Source organism: Phocoena phocoena, chromosome 20 (genome assembly GCF_963924675.1).
Source record: "Phocoena phocoena chromosome 20, mPhoPho1.1, whole genome shotgun sequence".
NCBI lineage: Eukaryota > Metazoa > Chordata > Mammalia > Artiodactyla > Phocoenidae > Phocoena > Phocoena phocoena.
The window spans coordinates 32,364,636-32,385,842 of record NC_089238.1 but is presented as its reverse complement, the minus strand read 5'-3'; the positions used below and the strand labels follow the sequence as shown (position 1 = coordinate 32,385,842).

General features: G+C 56.9%; 1 protein-coding gene across 1 annotated transcript in view; it reads left to right on the top strand.

Annotated features, from left to right (window-relative positions):
• KIFC3 (kinesin family member C3) overlaps positions 1-20,136 on the top strand; it is a 36,045-nt gene extending 15,909 nt beyond the window's left edge. The window contains exons 4-19 of the mRNA XM_065898617.1: positions 8,047-8,112; positions 8,590-8,733; positions 8,856-9,095; positions 9,609-9,782; positions 10,299-10,446; positions 10,529-10,659; positions 11,837-11,948; positions 13,231-13,412; positions 14,492-14,596; positions 16,885-17,015; positions 17,491-17,614; positions 17,859-17,988; positions 18,089-18,318; positions 18,708-18,842; positions 19,294-19,402; positions 20,111-20,136. Of these exons, the coding sequence (XP_065754689.1) occupies positions 8,047-8,112; positions 8,590-8,733; positions 8,856-9,095; positions 9,609-9,782; positions 10,299-10,446; positions 10,529-10,659; positions 11,837-11,948; positions 13,231-13,412; positions 14,492-14,596; positions 16,885-17,015; positions 17,491-17,614; positions 17,859-17,988; positions 18,089-18,318; positions 18,708-18,842; positions 19,294-19,402; positions 20,111-20,136 (2,187 nt within the window). The remainder of the gene's footprint in view (positions 1-8,046; positions 8,113-8,589; positions 8,734-8,855; positions 9,096-9,608; positions 9,783-10,298; positions 10,447-10,528; positions 10,660-11,836; positions 11,949-13,230; positions 13,413-14,491; positions 14,597-16,884; positions 17,016-17,490; positions 17,615-17,858; positions 17,989-18,088; positions 18,319-18,707; positions 18,843-19,293; positions 19,403-20,110) is intronic.
• Positions 20,137-21,207: the final 1,071 nt, after the last annotated feature.

Below are 21,207 nucleotides of genomic sequence, written 5' to 3'. Positions count from 1 at the left end.
CAAATCCTGACTTTGGCACTACTCATTAGCTGTGTGACCTTGGGCTAGTTAATTACTGCTCTGCACCTCAGTTTCCTCATCTGTAAAATGGACATAATAACAGTACCTGGTGAGATGACCCAGTATTATTGGTGTCGCCACTGCCACCACCGCCAATCATTGTTACAGGAATGGTGTTGGATTTGGAATCACGTGAGTAGGGTTCTAGTCCTGGCTGTGCAGCTGTAGCAAGTCACTTCCTCTCTGAGCCTACATTTACCAGTCTCGACACTGGGTCAAATAGATGTTGCTCCGTGGTTATTGGGCAGCTCAATTATGGGACTGGACAGGAAAATGGATGGTAAACTGTAAAGTGCGGTGCCTTGTGAGGTGTCACTTCTGTGTGCTCTGGTCTCCTGTCAGCCTCACTGTGGTTTGGCACAGATTGACCTTTCTGGTCTTCTATACGTTGCTCTGCAGGAGTTCCAATTCTAGGGTCACCACTTAGTGGTCAGGTGACCTTGAACAAGTTGCCTAACCGTGACTTAATCTCCTGGAACCTCAGTTTTTCTTCCTGTAAAATGGCGATAATAATAGTATGTACCTAACAGGATTGGGGGGTTCAAAGTCATGATCTTATGAAGCCCCCCTGCCCCACTGGCAAAGCTGACTCAGCAACTGGGGCTGCCATTGTCCCTGTTGGAACCCGGACTTGTGAGGGCTTCAGGAGTCTTTTTCAGGCCTCCCCTTGGATGTGTCAGATGGAGATGTTTATATTTTCTGGGAGCTCACTGTGTGCCTTGTGGGGAGCACTAGGGTCAAAGATCCTCAGTCCTGGGGCACCCAGCAGCCCCAGGCCACGTGCTGGTGGCCTTGAGCTCCCCTGTCCTCTGTGGATGTCCCTGGAGCAGTGGCCTTCATGCTTCCAAGGCTCCTACCATCGTTTTACACGCACCCAGATTGCACCCCTCCTCTTATTGCCCCCACACCTCAAGATAGAACCTTACATTGTGAGCAGAAACCACAGGCTGGAAGACTAGATCTAGCGCTCAAATGTGCCTTGTTTGTTTGACCTGCTTTTCTCTTTTTTTTTTTAACCGTTTTAAAAATTGTGGTAGAATGCACATAACATAAAATTTACCATCTTAAACATTTTTAAGTGTATAGTTCAGGGTATTAAATGTATCACATTATTGTACAACCATCACCACCATCCATCTCCAGAACTCTTTTCATCCTGCAAAACTGAAACTCTGTCCCCATTGAACAGTAACTCTTCATCACCCCAGCTGCTAGCAACCACCATTCTGCTGTCTCTATGAATTTAGCTATTCTAGGTATTACACATAAGTGGAATCACAGGATTTGTCTTTCTGTGTCTGGCTTATTTCACTTAGCATAATGCTCTCCAAGTTCATTCATGTTGTTGCAAATGGCAGGAATTCCTTTTTTAAGGCAGACTAACATTCTATTGTATGGCTAGACCACATTTAGCTTATCCATTCGTCCGTAAAGGGACACTTGGGTTGCTCCCACATATTAGCTGTTATGAATAATACTGCTATGAACATGGGTGTGCAGATATCTCTTTGAGACCCTGCTTTCAATAACTTTGGGTATATGCCCAGAAGTGGAATTCCTGGATCATATGGAAGTTCTATTTAAAATTTTTTGAGGAATCTACCACATTGTTTTCTACACTGGGTGCACCATTTTATATTCTCACCAGTAGGGCACAAAGGTTCCAGTTTCTCCATATCCTTACCAATACTTGTTATTTTCTGAGTTGCCTTTTTTTTTTTTTTTTTAAATAATAGCCATCCTAATGGGTATGGAGTGGTATCTCATTATGGCTTTGATTAGCATTTCCCTAATGATCGGTGATATTGCACATCTTTTCACGTGCTAATTGGCTGTGTGTATATAATCTTCGGAGAAACGTCTGTTCAAGTCCTTTGCCCATTTTGAATTGGGTTCTTATGTTGTTGTTGAGTTGTAGGAGTTCTTCATATATTCTGAGTATTAGCCCCTTATCAGATATGTGATTTACAGATAGTTTCTCCCACTCTGTGGGTTGCCTTTACACTCCGTTGACAGTCTTTTGATGCACAAAAATTTTTTTGATGAAGTCCAGCTTACCTATTTTTTCTTTCATTGCCTGTACTTTTGACATCAAGAAATCATTGCCAAATCTAATGTCATGATGCTTTTCCCTTGTGTTTTCTTCTAAGAGGTTTATAGTTTTAGCTTATATGTTTCAGTCTTTGATGCATTTTGATCCATTCTTTTGCATGTGGATATCCAATTTTCCCAGCACCATTTGTTGAAAAGACTGTCCTTTCCTCATTGAAAATCTTGGCACCGTTGTCAAAAATCAGTTGACCATATACATGAGGGTTTATAACTGGGCTCTCTCTCCTATTCCATTGGTCCATATGTCTGTCTGTATGCCAGTACCACACTGTTTTGATTACTGTAGCTTTGTAGTAAGTTTTTTTTTTGTTTTTTTTTTTAACTTCTACTGGTCTTTATTAAAAGGAAAACTATTATATGAAAACAAAGACCCAATGTAGTCTCAGGCTAAGTCTCATTGATAGAACCCCTCAAGCAACAGCCCAGGCACCTAATCTTGGCACTACAATGTTGTCCTTGACTCTGCCCTATCTCTACCCATCTCAGACTCTGGGGGTTCGCTTCCTACCAGGATATTCCTCTCCAGCCTGGCAAGATATCTCAGCCCCCGAGGACCTTGCCCTTCCTGCCAGGATGGTGGCCACGGGGTCATCCCCCTATCCCCGCCCCCTACACACCCGGTCAAGGTGACTGCTACAGACGCAGGGCCGCCGCCCGCTCAAACCCAAATGTCTTCATTGTCTTGTCAGCACCCTGGATACACTTTAAACGTCTTTAAAGTCTGCCAGCCCATTAACAATACGGTCACTACAACAATAAGGCAGACGCAACCTCCACTGAGCTCAGTGGGGTGGCGTCCAAAGCTCCTATAATCCGAGACTTAGGTTCTCCCACCCCAGGTCACTCCCCGGGGCATAAGAATTACTACTCATCCCTCAGGCCTCAGCTCGAAGGTTTCTTCTCTAAGAAGCCTGCCCGGCACTCGACAGGCCGAGCCGGGCGCCTTATCCTGGGGGCCCCGTGCCCCCTCAGTCTGGGCAGAGATGACACCCGGAGTCGGCGAGTGTGCCCGCCCCGGCCCCCTCGGGTGCAGGAGCGAAGCCGAAGTGCGCAGTTATGCCGTCCACGTGCTAGGCCTGTGCGGGATTGGACGCCTGCTCCCCAGACGGGAAGACTTTACCTCCGCGAAGCCAGGAGTCCCTCGGAGATCCACCTGTAGTAAGTTTTGATATCAGGAAGTGCGAGTCCTACAACTTTGTTCTTCTTTTTCAAGATTGTTTTGGCTATTTGGCTTTTGAGATTTCATATGAATTTTAGGATGGATGCTAATATTTCTGCAAAAAATGGCATTGGGATTTAGATAGAGATTGGATTGAATCTGTAGATTGCTTTGGGCAGTATTGACATCTTAACAATACTGTTTCCAGACTATGAATGCAGGCTGTGTTTCCATTTACTGGTATCATCTTTAATTTCTTACAGCAACATTTTGTAATTTTCAGTGTACAAGTCTTTTGTCTCCTTGGTTAAGTTTATTCCTACATGTTTTATTCTTTCTGATGCTATTTTAAGCGGAATTACTGTCTTAATTTCCTTTTCGGACTGTTCAGCGTTAGTGCATAGAAACGCAACTGATTTTTATGTGTTATATCCTGCAACTTTGCTGAATTTATTAGTTCCAACTCTCCTGATTGTATGATCAAATTAGTTGCCACCATTTAAATCTTAGTTAAGTTCATATAAAAATCTCAACTTCCTTTTTTTTGTCATAAAATACTGGAAATTGTGGCACCTCTGGACTGACATTCCCACACGGCATGCACTGCCTGGAGCCCATTAGCAGCTCCTGCCTTTGGCAGAAGTGAGTATCCTTCAACACACCCTAGCCTCCACCACCTCTGCTCCCCCGTGCCCTGCCTGACCGCTCTCTCACAGACCCTGCTTCTCCTGGCCCCTCATGCATTCAGCACTCTTTCTACATGTGTTTACTGAGCGCCTACTATATGCTAGGTACCGTTCTAGGCACTGGGGGTACAACACTGAGACAACAAATATCCCTGTCTTCGCGGACTTTCATTCTAGTAATAGACTTATTACGTGCTGGGCCCTGTCCTCAGCACTTTATATATGTTACTCATGTAATCTCACTTAATCCTCCAGACCTCCTCAGTGAGGTAGCCTCATTCTCCTGCTAAGGAAATGGAGAGGCACGGTGGAGTTGAGACATGTCCAACGTTGTCTGGCAAGGTAGGGTGATGTCTGTATTAGAAACCCGAGCAGTCTGGCCTGAGAGTCCATGTTCCCAAAGCCCCTTGGTGGCAGAAGGACTCAAATGTGAAAACTCGGCAGTGGAGGCAGGGTGGGATGGATGTAGCCAGCCAGGCCTGGTCAGTGGTCATGTACATAGGTAACCAGGAGGGGTCTCCCGGGAGGGGGAGTGTGTTGGGGACAGGATGGGGTGCTTCCCGGGGCTGCCCCTCAGGCCTCTGGGCTGCGTTTCCTTGGGGCCGTCTGGATCCCAGGCCCTCTCATCTTCCCAGCTCAGCAATGCCTTGGTCTTGCCACTGGGAGAGCCCTCCGTTCCTCAGAAGACAGCCGATGATGGGGGGCCAGGCTTGGTGGGAGGCTGGGGGCTAGTCAGCAGGTTGTCTGTGTCGAGAGGAGCAGACAGCTGGGGAAACACAGCCTGGCACAGGGCAGCTGCACCCTCCGCTGAGCCCGCTTCTGCTGGGAGATGGAACTATGGGTTTGCGTCGGTCAGCAGACAGGTACCAGCTCCCTCTCCCTCAAGGCCCCCCTGCACCAGGCTTGTGGCTCAGTTTCTCAGCATGACTAGGAGCCTGAGCCCAGGGAGGGCTGTGGCACAAACCCAGCCTGGTCCCTTCTCAGCCCTGGGGCTGACCTTGTGCTGTCCGGGGGGCCACCACAGCAGCCGGTCAGGAGCCTGCCTGCCCCTCTGGCCTGGCTCTTTGCACTCAGGAGTGAGTGCGCTGCCCCCTCGCCGTCACTTCCGTGCTCACTGAGTGTCTCCGGGTGTGCTGGGCACCTCCCGAAGAGCTGATGGAGGAGGTCCCCCCCCCACCCCCCGCCGACCCCTTGCGTACTGATGCAGGCACCGTCGCTGACTCAGAGCTGTACTGGGTGGGTGAAGGGCGTGCCTGCAGGGGCCCCCTCCGCAGAAGGCCCCGCTCTCTGGTCAGGTTCACCCTCAGCTCCCCGTCTCTGCTCCGAGCCCTCCTCCCGTACTTGGTTTTGTCTCCGTCTCCTGTGCTCACTGTTTTCCCTGACCCTGAGAGACTCGCCTGTTCTCCCTCCCAGGCTGGGAGAAGTCTGCTGTCTTCCCTGCAGGCCCTCCCGAAGCTGACCCGCCGGGGGTGGAGGGCAAGGGTCCCGCTCCTGGGCAGCACGCCTCCTTAGTTCTCAGCCCCCAGTGGAGCCGGCGGGGCGCAGGCACCGCGCACCACGGGGTGGTTTGTGCCTGACGGGACACCCTGTGGTGTCAGTGGGCCGTGCTCCTCCACTGCCCGAGACTAGCCAGGAGATGACGAGTGCCTGACATTTCAGACAAAAGGGGTCTTTTACAGCCTTTTCCTCATCCCTCCACCCCGCCCCCAGCCTGCCTCGTGGGGCCGCCGCCTCCTTCTGGGGCGCCCCTCAGAGATTCCAGACAGAGGCCAGGAGCGCCCAGCGTTCCGACTGTGATGTAAGGAGAGAACAGGAACTGGGCTGCAGGCAGGTGTCAGGCAGGCATCCTGACTCCCAGGGAAACACTGGGAAACCCCACTTTCACTGCATCGGGTCTGAGCGCCAGCGGCGTTGGGGACAAGCAAGGTCCGAGCCCACCCAGCCTGGTGCCAAGGAAGCAGCCTGCCTGGGGCACCAGCTCCGTGCAAAGTGGATCTCCTGGGGTGATTTCTGAGGGAGGGGAGGCAGGAGGGGGACCCCAACCTTTCAAAAGGAGGTAGACTCCACCTATTTCAGGGTGGGGGGAGTGCAAGAGGAATATATATTCTTTGAGACTTAAAACTTACTGCAAATCGAAAAGAATTTGTCAAACATCATTCCGTAGTCCAGAGCCCTCTATTTTTTGTGTTGCATAGGCGATTTTGATTTTGGATTTTTCTTTGACTTACTATGTTGAGGAGCTTTTCCCCACATCATTTAAAACTCCTGATAAACACGAGGGTAACGACTACACAGTAGTGTATGAGTACAGATACTGCAGTCCACCCAACCATTCCCCTAATGCTGGGCATTGAGGTTATTCCCAATTTCATGACTAAGGAATGAAAGGCTGCCTTATTCAAACTGTCCCTCACTCCCCTCCAGGGCGAAGGAACTGAGGCTCCGTGTACCAGGCTTTTAGCAGAAGGGGGTATTGGAGCGGGCAGAGAAATGGCACGGGCTTTGCTGCCTGGCCTGGTCCATGCCCAGCACATTGCTAGGAAGGAATGTGCTGATGGAGCAGGTGACAGAGGTGACCTTCTCGGGTGCAGCCCTTAAGTCACCTGCTTGTCCACCGGGAGGCCTTGGGCAGCCAGGTTGTGTCTCCCAACCCCTCTCTGGGTCTTGTGTTCTTGGAATCTGCCTCCCCAGCTACGAGTGAGCAGCGCCGGTGTCACAGGCCTTCTCCTTGGAGGTGGGGTCGCGCCCATGGCCCTCCCCCAACTTGCTCAGGAAAGCAGAGGCTGACTTGTGGTCCAGCCGCCTTCTCCAGCGCCAGGAGGCGGGTGGCTCTGAGCTTGTGCCGCACACAGACGGTTGATGACACCTCAGCCACGTGCACTGGGGAGATTTTACACACACACACCCAAAATCCCAATGTCCGGCCTCTCTTGAAAGGTCAGAAGTTTGATGACCCTGGGCCTGTGTCCCCCCCCCCACCCCCCCAGTTGCAGTCCTCTGTCTCCTTCAGGTGGATCTTGGGCATCTAGTCCTGCACTGCCCCTCACCTGCCTTACTAGGCGGTGGGCTTTGTCTCCTTATGTTTAGTAACAAGAGCCCAAAGCTTGTGCAAACCACACCTCCTTATCCCCCAGAGAGGGAGTCCGACTCTCACCGTACCTTTTCCAAGGTTCCGTGCGATCAACCCAGAGTGTTCTGCAAGAAAAAGCTCAGACAGGCTCTGATGAACACTGGTGCCAAAGTCTTTGTCTGCATTTTGGGTTATTTCCCGGGGGGAGAGTTTCCTGGAGGTGGGCTGATGTGGAACCAGGGTCTAGGCCTGCGGGGAGGGCAGGCAGCCATCCCGGGGTCGTGCTCTTTCTCGGGGCTGGTTTCCCCTCCCTGGGCTCTGGTTGAACCAGGTCACCCTTGCCTCCTGATGGGGTACACACCCCTTCTCTTTCTAACAGCCTCCACTGGCCATAGCTCTCCTGCAAGGCAGACTGGCAGCTGGGGTGGAGGCAGGTCCCAGATGTGCCCTGGTCACTGGCAGGCCCATCTCCACAGACAGACTCACCAGGAACCACCCAAAGTAGAAAATTCTAGGGGCTGGTCAAGGACCGATGCAGGTTTTGTAGTGCCTGGAGTTTATACACTTTGGAGGCCCTTTAAAGAATAAAGAATGTTAAATGACAAATACAGAAATAGGTTCAGGCCTGGGTCAGGGCCTGTGCAAAGGCAGGCATCCTGAGAGTCAGCCTCCTGAGTCCCCCGGCGAGCTGTCCCTGGCGTGGGCCCAGGCTGGCACAGGGGTCACCTTGGCTGCACTCGCTCCCCGGACTCTCCTGTAAGCCCAGACTGGCTGGTCCTGTGACGGGAGAGGGTGCTGAGAGCTGTCAGGACCAGGCCAGGTGCTTTGCACCTAGAGTCCCAGGGGTGGCCTGATGCTTGAACACAGGGAGGACTGGGGCTCTGGGTTTGGGCGAGAGGCCTGGGTGTGGGCTGGAGGAGAGAATCCAGGCTCAGCGTGCCCCGGCTTTGTGCTGGCAGGTGGAACACCTGAAGCAGAAGCTCATAAGCCAGGCCCAGGAAGTGAGCCGCCTTCGATCGGAGCTGGTGAGCCTGACCACGCCATCCTAACGGCGCGGGGCTGGTGGGGGGTGATGCTCCCCATGTACTTATCACCACTCACTGTGCCCACGAGGTGGTGTGACCCGTAACAGGAGGGAGGTTAATTCTTATTTGCTGATGTAAAGTAGGAGTGTGAACTCTGTGTATAAATATGACTTTCCTTGTAACTTTCACACTCAGGAAAGTGGAATGAAAGGGGTGGGGTGCAGCCGGGAGCAGTTCCTGTCTCACCACCCTCCTGCATCTCTTCCTCTCCTCTGCCTTTGTCTTTACCGTCTCTGGAGCCCCTCCTCTCTTCTCTCCATCCATCACTGGCCTTTCTTTCTCTTTTCTCCTTCTCTCTGTCTCCCCACCTCTCCCCTCTCCCCTGCCCCTGCAGTGTCTCTGCCTCCCCGCTCCGTCCTTCCCCCTGATCTGCCCTCACCACGTGCGCCCCCAACCCCCGGCTCTGGCTCTCTGCAGGGAGGCACCGACTTGGAGAAGCACCGGGACCTGCTGATAGTGGAGAATGAGCGACTGAGGCAGGAGATGCGGCGCTGCGAGGCCGAGCTGCAGGATATGCGGGCCAAGCCTGCGGTGCCCTGCACAGGCTGCGAGCACAGCCAGGTGGGCCCAGGGCCAGGGCGGTCCCGGGGCGCTCGATTCCCAGCGGTCACCCCACTTCCTCATGCTGAATCCTGCCCACTGGTCTCACACCTGTCCCGGCCCCCGCGGCCGTCTGTCTGCAGGAGAGCGCCCAGCTCCGCGACAAGCTGTCCCAGCTACAGCTGGAGGTGGCGGAGAACAAAGGCTTGCTGTCAGAGCTGAACCTGGAGGTGCAGCAGAAGACCGACCGGCTGGCCGAGGTGGAGCTGCGGCTCAAGGACTGCCTGGCTGAGAAGGCGCAGGAGGAGGAGCGGCTCAGCCGGCGCCTGCGTGACAGCCACGAGACCATCGCCAGCCTGCGGGCCCAGTCACCGCCCGTCAAGGTGAGCCTGGGGCCAGGCGGCCGCACCGCGCACCTGGGCCACGCCTCAACTCTGGTCCCTGGAGCCCGGGATGGGCTGGACGTAGGAGGGGCTTGTCTTGGTGAATAAGTAGGTGCGGGGGGTTGAAGGAATCCTTCCAGATCTGCTGTCACCTGGCCCCTTCCCCTTCTTGCTGTCCAGGACCGGGCCACGTAGGCATCCAGCAACTGATGCTTGAGGTGCCCGCTGTGTGCCGGGCATGGACATGATGCATCGCTAGATTCTGCCCTCGTCTTTGCCCTTCTTGTCTGTTCTGGGCCCAGTCGTGGGCCACAGCCGGGCTCCTAGTGGGCTCATTAAGATGAGAAGATTCCAGGAGGCCCTTGCAGCTTTCTGGAAAGCCCAGACCTCGGGGCTCCTCTAGTTTATTCTGCAGGCCGTTGGTGACATGTTCCTGAGGGGCCCCCCAGGGTCCCAGGGTAAGGTCAAGGCACCCACGCACCTCCATGCACCCACCCCTCCCTCCCCTCACAGTATGTCATGAAGACGGTGGAGGTGGAGTCGTCCAAGACCAAGCAGGCCCTCAGTGAGTCCCAGGCCCGGAACCAGCACCTGCAGGAGCAGGTGGCCATGCAGAGGCAGGTGCTGAAGGAGATGGAGCAGCAGCTGCAGAGCTCGCATCAGCTGACCGCACAGCTCCGGGCGCAGGTGCGCACGCCTATTGGGGCAGCATGTGCACGCCGGGCCCCAACGCCAGAGACCGGCCTTCGGCACAGTACAGCGGCTGAGCACTTGGGGTTCGACAGACCTGGGTTTCAGCCCCTCCTCTCCCCACTGGCCGTGTGACCAAGGGCAGGTTTCTGTTTCCTCATCTGTAAAATGATCTGATCACAGAACGCACCTCCCAGTGGGGCTTGACCTATTCACAAGATTCGCTCAGGGCCCGGCACACAGGCTCTTGGAAGGGTGCTCTAGTCGGTATCATAACAAATGCTTTCCCCTGCTCTCCTGGGACCTGTGGCTTGTGACCTGTGTTATGTGCCGGGACCCAGGTTGGTGCTGGGCTGATGCCGGGAAGTAGCTGCACGGAGCTCCCAGCCCTTTCAGGGAGAGAGACGGCCACCCTACCCCACCTGTGTGTGTGTGTTCACGTGTGCAAGGTGTGAGGGGTGGGCTTCTTTCTCTGCATGGCGCACGGCACTAAGCTTCTGGCCCTGGCTGCAGATCACCATGTACGAGTCGGAGCTGGAGCGGGCACACGGGCAGATGCTGGAGGAGATGCAGTCCCTGGAGGAGGACAAGAACCGGGCCATCGAGGAGGCCTTTGCCAGAGCCCAGGTGGAGATGAAGGCTGTGCACGAGAACCTGGCAGGTGAGCCGTGCAGCTGGGCTCTAGCCTGCCCCACGCCACAGCCCTTCACCCCGTCTGCCTCTCACCCCTTGTGTCTCCATAGGTGTCCGGACCAACCTGCTGACGCTGCAGCCAGCACTTCGGACCCTGACCAACGACTACAATGGGCTCAAGCGTCAGGTGCGCGGCTTCCCGCTGCTGCTGCAGGAGGCCCTCAAGAGTGTCAAGGCCGAGGTGAGTGCAGGCCATGGCGGGGCGGGGCTGGGAGAGGCCTTGGAGCCCCTGGGCAGATGCAGCAGCCACCCAGCGCGCCCTTCCCAAACTCAAAGCCCCCAGATGGCAGCTCCCGTCCCACACACGCACTGCTGTCCCCAGACCATTTGAAAAACAGTCTGGTCAAGAGCAGGTATTTGGGTGTAAACCAAACATGTCACATACATCTTTATATCTCATATGTGCTATGCATATCTTTATATCTCAAACATGCTACACGTATCCTTAGATCTGTTAGGTTTAATTTAATTTTTTAAGCTGTACTTGTGCAGTATGAGAATAGCCAATGTCTCTTAAGTGCCTCCTACGTGCTGAGCCTTTTATAGCCGTCGGCTCCTTGAATCTGTATGACAGCTCTGCAGGGTAGAGAGACATGTATTTTGGGAATGAAAAATAGTTCTCCTTTAAAAAATTATGTCAATAATACATGGACACGTTGAAAGTACCCACCTCCCAGAAGGGCATTCAGATGAAAAGGAAAGGCTTCTCTCTGCCACCCAGCCTGCTCCCCAAAGGAGGCCTGTCTCCCAGCATTTCCCCCCAGAGGGTGTTCTGAGCATGCTGAAAACTGTTGTCCATATACGTACGTGGACACGCATTTCCCTTTCACCCAATAAAGGGGAGCAGGTGTATGTGTGGCTTGCATTTTGTTTCTTTTCCTTATGAAATGTAACTTGGAGATCTTTACCTACCAGCTCCTACAAGTCCACGAGTTAGATGTTGTTATCCCCATTTTACAGATGAGAAGATTGAGGCTTGAATGCATTGAGCCAGTTGCTTCTGGTCCCCCAGGTCCTCAGGGTAGAGCTGGGATTTGGGTCCAGCTGAATCGTGTAGTTAAGTGCTGGTGCTGTGGAGTGATTGCTGAGTCCCGGCTCTTTACTCATCTGCAGGGCAACCTTGAGATTGGCTTAGCCTCTCTAGGGCTCAGTTTCTTCCTCTGTAAAATGGGCCTGTTCGCAGTACCTACCCAGAGGGGTTATTGGGAAGATGTGACGTGTGACAGCCCATGTCAGGTACTTAGTCCAGGGCAGGAGGCAGTGAGCAGACTCTTGGGGGGGTGGGGGAGAGGGCAAGCAGCCGGGCAAGCAAGGCGGGTGGAGCTGGGCCCCTGATGGTGCTGCGCACCCCCCACTAGATCGGCCAGGCCATCGACGAGGTCAACAGCAACAACCAGGAGCTGCTGCGCAAGTACCGCCGGGAGCTGCAGCTGCGCAAGAAGTGCCACAATGAGCTCGTGCGGCTGAAAGGTGACCGCTGGGCGGGCTGGGGGGTGCCTAGCGGAGGGAGCCCTGACCTGCCTCGGAAGTGAGCCTGTCCTTCCCCGTGGCCCCCAGCACCACTCCCTGGAGCTGTGCCCTGTCATCCAGGAGCTATTGGAATTCCCTCTTTGTAGATAAGGAAACCGAGGCACAGAGACGTCACAGGGAATTTGCTCAAAACTGCATGGCTAGTGAATGGTCCACCTTGGATCTGTTCAACTCTGAAACCTTTGCCCAATGCCTACGACAGGCTACCAGGTGGCGGAGGGGTAGGCTATTGAAGCATCGGGTGGTGGGTGGCTAGAATGCCACTTATTCTGATCTAGGGCCTGGTCAAGCTCGAGACACCACCCATTCACGGCACAAAGGTCTAGGGAGCACCTGCTCTGTGCCAAGTGCCGTTCCAGACTATGAGGATGTGGCTTTGGGCGCCACAGAACCTGTCCCTGCCTCCATGGTGGTTACTTCAGCAGGGGGCGGGCAGACAGTGACCATTAATCACTCAGAAAACCCCATCACTACCCCTTTACCCAGGCTGGGGAGGGGCTCTGAGAGCCCCTGGGCATCTGACAGTTGAGGGTGTCGAGGGGGCTTCCCGTAGGAGATAAAACCAGGGCTGAGACCTGGATGATGAGGTGGAGTGGACAGGTGAAGGGAAGGTGGGGCCGTGCTAGATGTGATGGGGAGTTTTCTCTTCATTCCAGGAACTCTGGGATCCCACCCAAAGGCTTGAAGCAAGGGGGTGGCATGATCAGATCTGTGCGTCAGACACCCCTGGGGCTGCCCTGTTGCCTGTGCCCATCTCCTGCCTGGTCCTTTCTGCCCATCTGATTCCCAAGCCCTGTCCTGGCATTCACTGTGCCCTTCTAGAGTGATAGAATAAGCCCCTTGGCTTGCTGGGATCCAAGCCCCTCATTGTGTACGTGAGGAAACTGAAGTCCAGGTGTATAAACAGTTGTCCATTTTGGTATCCCACCCAAACTGGGTGCAGTGTCTGAGCCCCACCACTGCCCTTTCCTCCATGTCCCCAAGGTGAGGCTCCTACTGTCAACTGGTTTGCTCAGCAAGAAAATGTATTGATACGTTAATTCATACTATAGCGTGAGTGACTGATCAAATCTTTGTGGGCCACCTTGCCCTTGGGGGCCTTACTTAGAAGGCAGGGGGCTCTTGAGCCACTAGCCTGCTCCAGATGCCAACGGACACCAGTGTGGAGGCAGTCTGGTCCTGACCTGGTCTGTACCCTTCTCTCTTCTGCCACCCAATCCAGGGAACATCCGGGTGATCGCCCGTGTCCGGCCAGTCACCAAAGAGGATGGGGAAGGACCTGAGGCGACCAATGCTGTGACCTTTGATCCCGACGACGACTCCATCATTCACTTGCTGCACAAAGGAAAGCCCGTCTCCTTTGAGCTGGACAAAGTCTTCTCCCCGAAAGCCTCACAGCAGGACGTGAGTGTGGCCCTTCGGGGAGAGGGACAGAGAACAGTGGAGGGAGGGGGAGACAGACTCACCTCACCTGTAGAGGGAGAGATGTTGGGAGCTGGACAAAAATAAGTATAAGGGAGGGCAGACAGGATGGAGAAGCCCAGTGCCCCACGGTCCCTCTCTTTTCACCTCTGCAGGAGAGAAGAGGGTGGGAAGGTAAACTGGGAGCTTCGGAAGCCTCTGCTAAGAAGGGCAGATCCATACATAGCCTAGGGCACCCACGTGGCCCCACCCATCCTCACAGCCACACCCACTCTCAGGCTCATCTCACCCATGTGACCCCTCCTACCCTCACAGCCACACCCACTCACATGGCCTCTCCCACTCACATGGTTCCTCTCCCATACTCAGCCACATGCACTCTCACAGCCCCTCCCAGTCATGTGGCTCCGCCCATCCACAGGACCCTGGCTTGCATGGAGGCAGGCCCCTCCAGCCAGGAGCACCTCCTCTATCAGTCCCATGGGTCTTCCTAGGGACTCCCATGCTGCCGCCCAGGCCTCAGGGAGGAGCCCTCAGCCTGTGCAAGCCACGTGTTCTCAGCATCCACTCTTCCCTCTTCTCTGCCAGGGCCAACCTGGGAGGCCTGTTTTGCCTGTGCCCTCCGGTCCCCATGCTGGGCTTTATCTTTGCCCCCGTCCTTTGTTGCTGGCTGGCTGGCAGGCAGGCAGGCCGGCAGGCCAGCCGGCCCGTGGAGGTGCCAGGCACATGCTTTCTCGGCCTTCGTTTGCTGACCCGCCTTGAGAGGGGGATAAGCTGGGGGAGGGCTCCTGAGTTCCTGGGCTGGGCGGCGCCTTCCTCAGGTGCTGGTGGGCAGTAACTACTGCCCTGACTTCCCTTCAGTCTTTCGGCAATGAGGTTGCCCACTAACGCCTAGTGTAAGTGACTTATTAGTCACAGATTCCTCCACAGTGAGCTGGTTGCCCACGATAACAGGTGCCGTATTAGGGGAGGGGAGCAGTCAGGGGGAGGTGGCTGGTGGGGGCCCCTGGACGCAGCAGCCTTGGCAGCCCTTCACCTTCCATCCCACGTCCCCTCTGCAGGTGTTCCAGGAGGTGCAGGCCCTGATCACCTCCTGCATCGACGGCTTCAACGTCTGCATCTTCGCCTATGGCCAGACGGGTGCTGGCAAGACATACACGATGGAGGTGGGTGCCTGCTGGATGGGGCAGGGATCCAGAGTGAAGACCAACCCCTTGCTGCCATTGATGGGGGCTCCCCTCATTGGTCTTGAGGTTCTGCGTGGGGTGTGTTTTGCCTCACTTGGTCTTCATAACCACCTTGGAGCAGAGCCCATAGTTACCCATGTTAGCCCTGAGGCACCAGGCCTGCGGAGGGGGCGCCTTGCCCAAGCACACCTGCATGGTCCCGGTAGGTATGGGGGAGGGGAGGGTGTGCTGACAACAACCTCTGGCCTCAGACGGGTCTCGGCCTGGGCCCAGAGTCCAGGGAAGATTGCTGTGACGTCTCTCAGGATTGGCTTTCATTTCACCCACACATTTATTGGGCTCCTGTTGTAGGGCTGCCATGCTGTGCCCTGGGAATGCCAGGATGAATGAGGGGGGTATCTTGGCCCTCAAGGAGATACCTGGGCAGTGGGAGAGACTGGCCAGACTTCTTGTGGGGCGCCTAGTTTTTTTTTTTTTTTTTTTTTTGTGTTACGCGGGCCTCTCACTGTCGCAGCCTCTCCCGTTGTGGAGCACAGGCTCCGGACGCGGCTCATGGGCCCAGCCACTCCGCGGCATGTGGGATCTTCCCGGACCGGGGCATGAACCCGTGTCCCCTGCATCGGCAGGCGGACTCTCAACCACTGCGCCACCAGGGAAGCCCCTAGCTCTTTTTTTAATATTTATTTATTTATTTGGTCCTGTCAGGTCTTAGTTGCAGCAGGTGGGCTCCTTAGTCGTGGCACGTGTGCTCCTTAGTTGCGGCTCGCCAGCTCCTTAATTGTGGCGTGTGAAAAAGTTGTGATGTGCGTGTGTGATCTATTTCCCTGACCAGGGATCGAACCCGGGCCCCCTGCACTGGGAGCGTGGAGTCTTAGCCACTGCGCCACCAGGGAAGTCCTGGGTGCCCAGCTCTTAGCTGCAGCTCCCAGGGCCTCATCTCCCTGCATGTGCCATGCCCCCCTCTATGGGATGTGGCTGGGAGTGGGGGGGGTTGAGAAGAGGAAGAAACTTGACTGTAGATAAGAATGGAGCCATTTCCCTGGCTCTTAAGGGGGGTATTGTGGGATTCTCCAGGTAGGGGAGGGGGGCTGGTCTCCTGTTGTCCCAACAATGGGCGCGAGAGGGCCCTGCTGGCCCAGGCTGTTAGGCACCTTTGGGCAGGCTGTCGTGGTGGTCCTTTCTCCCCCAATCTGGACCTTCTTTTCCCTCGGTTCTGGGATTGGCAAGACTGGTTAGTAGGGGGCAGGCCAAGCGAGACGGGGAGGTGAGGGGCAAGGGGTGTGTGCGGCACCTTCTAGGCTCCCAGCTCTGTCTCGGGTGCTTAGAGTTGACCACCAGGGGCCTCCATCCTCCAACACATCCCTGCTGAGCCCCACTGTGCATCAGGCACCGTGCCTGGGGCACAGCCGTGGCCAGGGTGCCTGACCCCACGGAGCCAGCCCACCAGTGGGGAGACAGCAGTGCACACGGCAAATCAGGATGTGTCCTGTCAGGTGCTAGGGAGAAAACTTCGGCCAGGTATGAGGAACCAACAGTGAGGGAGGGATCGGGCATTTGGAGGGAGAGGAAGCCTCCCTGAGGAGGTGACTTTGGTGCAGACACCTAAGCCAGTCACGGAGAGGAGAACGGGGAAGAGCACTCCGGGCAGAGGGAACAGCAGGGCTGGGACCACGAGTCTGGAGCGTGCTGGGGAGGATACTGAGGCCCGGCAAGGAGGCCCCGGTGGCAGAAGTGAAGTGAGGGTGGGAGGTGCCATGATAAGGGAGGCCCAGGTGAGGACTCCAGATTTCTTTCTAGAAAGGCCAGCCAGCCCATCCGGCCCCAGTTCTCTTGCCAGCTCTGCCTGTGCCTCCCCTGCATCACCCACAGAGCCTGGCTCATGGCCTACCTGACAATGAGCCCCTCATTGTCATACATTCATACGTGTCATACAATCATACATTCCCGGTGCCCCCTCCCAGGTGGCCCAGCACGGCCAGGTATCCATCAGCAGCCCCTGTGTGCAGGCCCAATCCTGGCAGGGTGGGGCCGTTTTAAAGGTGGGGAAACTGAGGCCTGAGGCCCAAGGAGGTGAAGTTGCTTGTAGCTGGTGGAGGGCGTTTTTGGGGGCAGACCGGCATGCAGGTGGGGAGCTTCAGTCAGGGAGGCTGGCCCGTGAGGGGTAGCCAGAGCAGGTGGGGACCACAGATACCATGTGAGCATCTGCACGGGCCAGCCCACGTGGTGGGGGGAGGCCTGGCTCACCGGGGCCTTGATTTTGCCTGCAGGGGACCCTCGAGAACCCAGGCATCAACCAGCGGGCCCTGCAGCTGCTCTTCTCCGAGGTGCAGGAGAAGGCGTCTGACTGGGAGTACACCATCACCGTCAGCGCAGCCGAGATCTACAACGAGGTCCTCAGGTGAGGAGCCCTCAGGCGGAAGGCCCTCGAGTGGGAGCCCCTCAGGTGGGAGCTGAATGTATGTCCTGACTCAGCCCAGGGGATTCACTGGTCCCAGGCCCCTCTCCCACGCTAGCAGGCAGGAGGAGGAGGGCTGTCTGAGCCCACCTGGGATACCCAGACAAAGGCACTCCTTTTCCCCTTGAAGTGTCCTCACCCTACCTGCAGGCTGCACCAGGTGGTGAAGAGTGAGAGTGGGGTCTTGGGAGGACCTGCCCACAGGGGCTCAGTGCATTGTGGGGGCAGGAGTAGCAGCACCCCAGGACTTTGGGGGAACGTTCCATCTCTGCCCTTCAGCAGACTGAGCGCAGAGCCCCATGGTCCAGGAAGGCTTCCAGAAGTGTGATGGCTGGGGGAACGTTCCAGGCTAGGGGTGGGTGCAGTGCAAGCAGAGGGCAGACTGCGAGGAGGGAGTGACTGTCCTTCCTGCTCTCAGGGACCTGCTGGGGCAGGAGCCCCAGGAGAAACTGGAGATCCGCCTGTGTCCTGATGGCAGCGGGCAGCTGTACGTGCCAGGGCTGACGGAGTTCCAGGTGCAGAGCGTGGAGGACATCAACAAGGTGTGGGGCTGTGGGGGCCGGGGGTGGGGAAAGGCTGGGGAGACCCTGCGCACAGCAGAGCTGCCCCGGAGGACAGAATGGGGGTCGGATGCAGGTTCTGCCAGGTCCCCAGGCCTCTCTGAGCCTGTTTCCTCCCCTGGATGAGGCAAAGGGTGCCGCCCCCTCACAGGGGTACTCGAGGACGGTTGATCCTGAAGACCCCACTCCAAACCCTGTGCCTCACTCTGCCCTCCCCGGGCCCCAGGTGTTCGAGTTCGGCCACACCAACCGCACCACGGAGTTCACCAACCTGAACGAGCACAGCTCGCGCTCGCATGCCCTGCTCATTGTGACGGTGCACGGCGTGGACGGCAGCACCGGTCTCCGCACCACGGGTGAGTGAGGGCCCCAGCCACCTGGCCTGAGCCACCCCTGTCCCCCCCGCCCCTGGCCTTTCCTGGGGCAGCCTTGACCTGCCCAGCACCCTCCCCGCAGGGAAGCTGAACCTGGTGGACTTGGCTGGCTCAGAGCGCGTGGGCAAGTCGGGGGCTGAGGGCAGCCGCCTGCGGGAGGCACAGCACATCAACAAGTCACTGTCGGCCCTGGGGGACGTCATTGCTGCCCTGCGTTCCCGCCAGGGCCACGTGCCCTTCCGCAACTCCAAGCTCACCTACCTGCTGCAGGACTCGCTCAGCGGGGACAGCAAGACCCTCATGGTGGTGCAGGTGAGGGCCCCAGGCGGGTTGGATGGCGTGACCATTAGCGTGTAGGGGCTTAACTAGCTCCAAGAACAGGGACCCCCCTCACCTTCCCCTGCGGCCCAGGTACCCTCCCAGGCTGTGCAGGGAAGAGCCTCCTGTCATCAGCGGCTCCGAAGTCAGTGACACGTGGCTCCCGTCCCCCGCAGCCTCCCCACAGACCTGGCCACGTGCACCGTGTGCCTGGCAAGTTCCTCCGTTTCTGCCACCTTGGTTGCCCTCCTGCTCCCCTCCCTCTCAGTCTTGTCTAGAGAGCCTTCTAGAGTCCCCTGGTTGTGGGCTCCCTTTGGTGCTCCTTCCAGTTCTGCGAGGGCAGCCGGCCAGCTGGGTGGGGAGTGAGCTCTCGTGTCCCCTAGGTGTCCCCCGTGGAGAAGAACACCAGTGAGACGCTCTATTCCCTCAAGTTTGCTGAGAGGGTGCGCTCCGTGGAGCTAGGCCCCGGGTCCCGCAGGGCAGAGCTCGTGTCCTGGTCCAGCCAGGAGCATCTAGAGGTACGGGGACCACCACAGGCCTGCCTCAGGCCAGTACTGGGTCATAGACGTCCCGGTCAGGAGCAGGAGGGAGGGTTTGGAGGGGAGGACAGTGTGGAATGGTGGAGGAGGGGAAGATACCAGAGGGGGTGGAGCCAGAACTTGAACCCAAACCCAGTAGCCTCTTTAGTCCAGGTGCTCTTTCTCGGCCTCAGAGGTACCTGTGGGGGTCATCAGCTGGTCGGAGGTGGGGCGGGGGCGGGTGCAGGCTGGCACACAGGCGCTCAGTAGTAACTAGTTCACTTCTTTACGTATGCTGTCTCACACCCTCACCCCCCATGGTTATTGTACCATCATCATGTCCGTCTTGCAGATGAGGAAACGGTTTCAGGTGGCTGGGGAGGGGAAACGTGTGGGGTAGGGGCAGACCCAGGGCAGCAGGCCCCGCCCACCTGCCCTTCTCTGCCCACAGTGGGAGCCAGCTTGCCAGACGCCACAGCCCTCAGCACGAGCCCACTCGGCCCCTGGCTCTGGGACCACTAGCCGCCCAGGGTCCATCAGGAGGAAGCTGCAGCCCTCGGGTGAGTCTTCAGGGAGTGGGCCAGGCTGCCCTTATCTGAATGGGCTTTTTCTTTTCTTTCCTTTTTTTTTTAAGTTTATAAAACTTCTCCAGAACCTGTTTCACAACCTTCCCTGGCCCTGGGAAGTAGCCAGGGCACATAGTGCTGGGTCCAGCCCTCCGGGCTCCCAGCAGGGCTGCTGACACGAGGCCCAGGACACAATCCTCTGATCCTGAGGCTGGGCTGGTTGGGCTCACGCACGATACACCGTCCAAGGCAGGCCTTGGCTCCCGGAGGGTAGAAAGGACAAGGCTCACCTGTCCCAGATGAGGAGTGAGCCAGGCCCCAGGACTAGAATACGGGGCTCCAGCCTCCAGCTTGGCCCACTCACAGAAGGGCCTGGTGAGTGTTTGAGTCTAAAGGGAGAGGGGGGCAGCAGGGTCCCGGGGGGTTCTGGCCCAAGGCGGGCCCACCGGTGAGATACCTGTTGCTTTGATTTCAGCCTGACGGCTGGGGCTGCAAAGTCTCCAGGTGAGTGTCGGGCCCGCAGCCCAGGGCTGCCCGCCCAGCCGCCTGGCCGCCTCGGGTTGCAGGGCTGTGCCGGGAAGCTGGCTGCTCAGGGCGGGGTCTGGGGTCCGCTGCCTGCTGCCTGTGTGCTTCTGCAGCTCCCTCCTGCTCTGGGACAGAGGCTGACAATCCTGGTGCTGACAAACCCTCCCCCTCCTGCAGGGAAGTCGAGGCCGTTGCCTGTGTGATGGACATGCCCAGTCTGCCGGACGAGGGACCGAGTCCTGACGCCTGCCTGGCCTGTTCCTGCTGCAGCGCCTGGAGCCCACGAGGCAGAGGCCAGAGTGGAGGCTCCTCGTTCGCCCGTCTCCCCTCAGAGATAAGAAACACGCTCAGAAGGAAATGGTGTCTCGGCTGTGGCTCTGGGCGCAGGTGGCATGGGCTGGCCCAGCCCTCCCCAGCCTGCAGGGCCCCTCCCTAGTGGGTGGGCTGAGGAGCCCCCAGAAGGCACAGGAACAGTGGGAACTGGGCGGTTGGTGGGCAGCCCTGCCCCACTCTTCCCTGGCTCCCAGGGAGGAGAGTGTCTCACTGGGCGTGTATATAGTGTTCCTAGGTGTACACAGGAGCACGGCCCTTGCCGCCGCGGGCCGGGCTGTATTTATGGCCGGCAGGAGGCCAGTGGGTGGGGATCTTGCTGCTCCCCCTCATGTGCCTGGCACCAGGCTATCGCCTTGCCCACTGGCCTCTTGACATTTTCCTCCCTCTGAAATCCTATTTAAGAACTTTTGGAAGCTTAGCCATTTTTACTTATTAAAATAACCTTTTTACACAAGCATTGTCTGGAAGAGTTGGTCTCGTGAACCCCTGGCCAGGTCGCAGGGGGCGAGCAGGGCACTGGCACGTGCCATTGGCTCCCCACTGCTGGCTGGTCACCAAGTCAGGATCATGTTTTTCTGAACATTCCTGACTAGGAGGGGCCACCTTCCCCCACCCTTATCATGACTGTGACCCATCCAACAGTGCTGTCACCTCCATCTTATAGATGGGAAACTCAGGTTCTCCAAAGGCTTGCCAAAAACCCAGCCGGAGTGGGCCCCACTCCACCGCCTGCCCTGGCCTTGCCCCCTTAAGTAAGTGAACTGGCCACAGGTAAGTGCTGCACCCCTCCTCCCTCTGCCGACAGCACCCCACCCACCAGGGCAGCGCCACCCCCCGCTGCTCCCCACCACGGGGGGTTGTGGTGGCCTGCACCCCGTCCCAACCTTGGGAAAACATGGGCAGGGCTCAGTGAGGCCCTCCCACCAAACTGGGGTGGAACC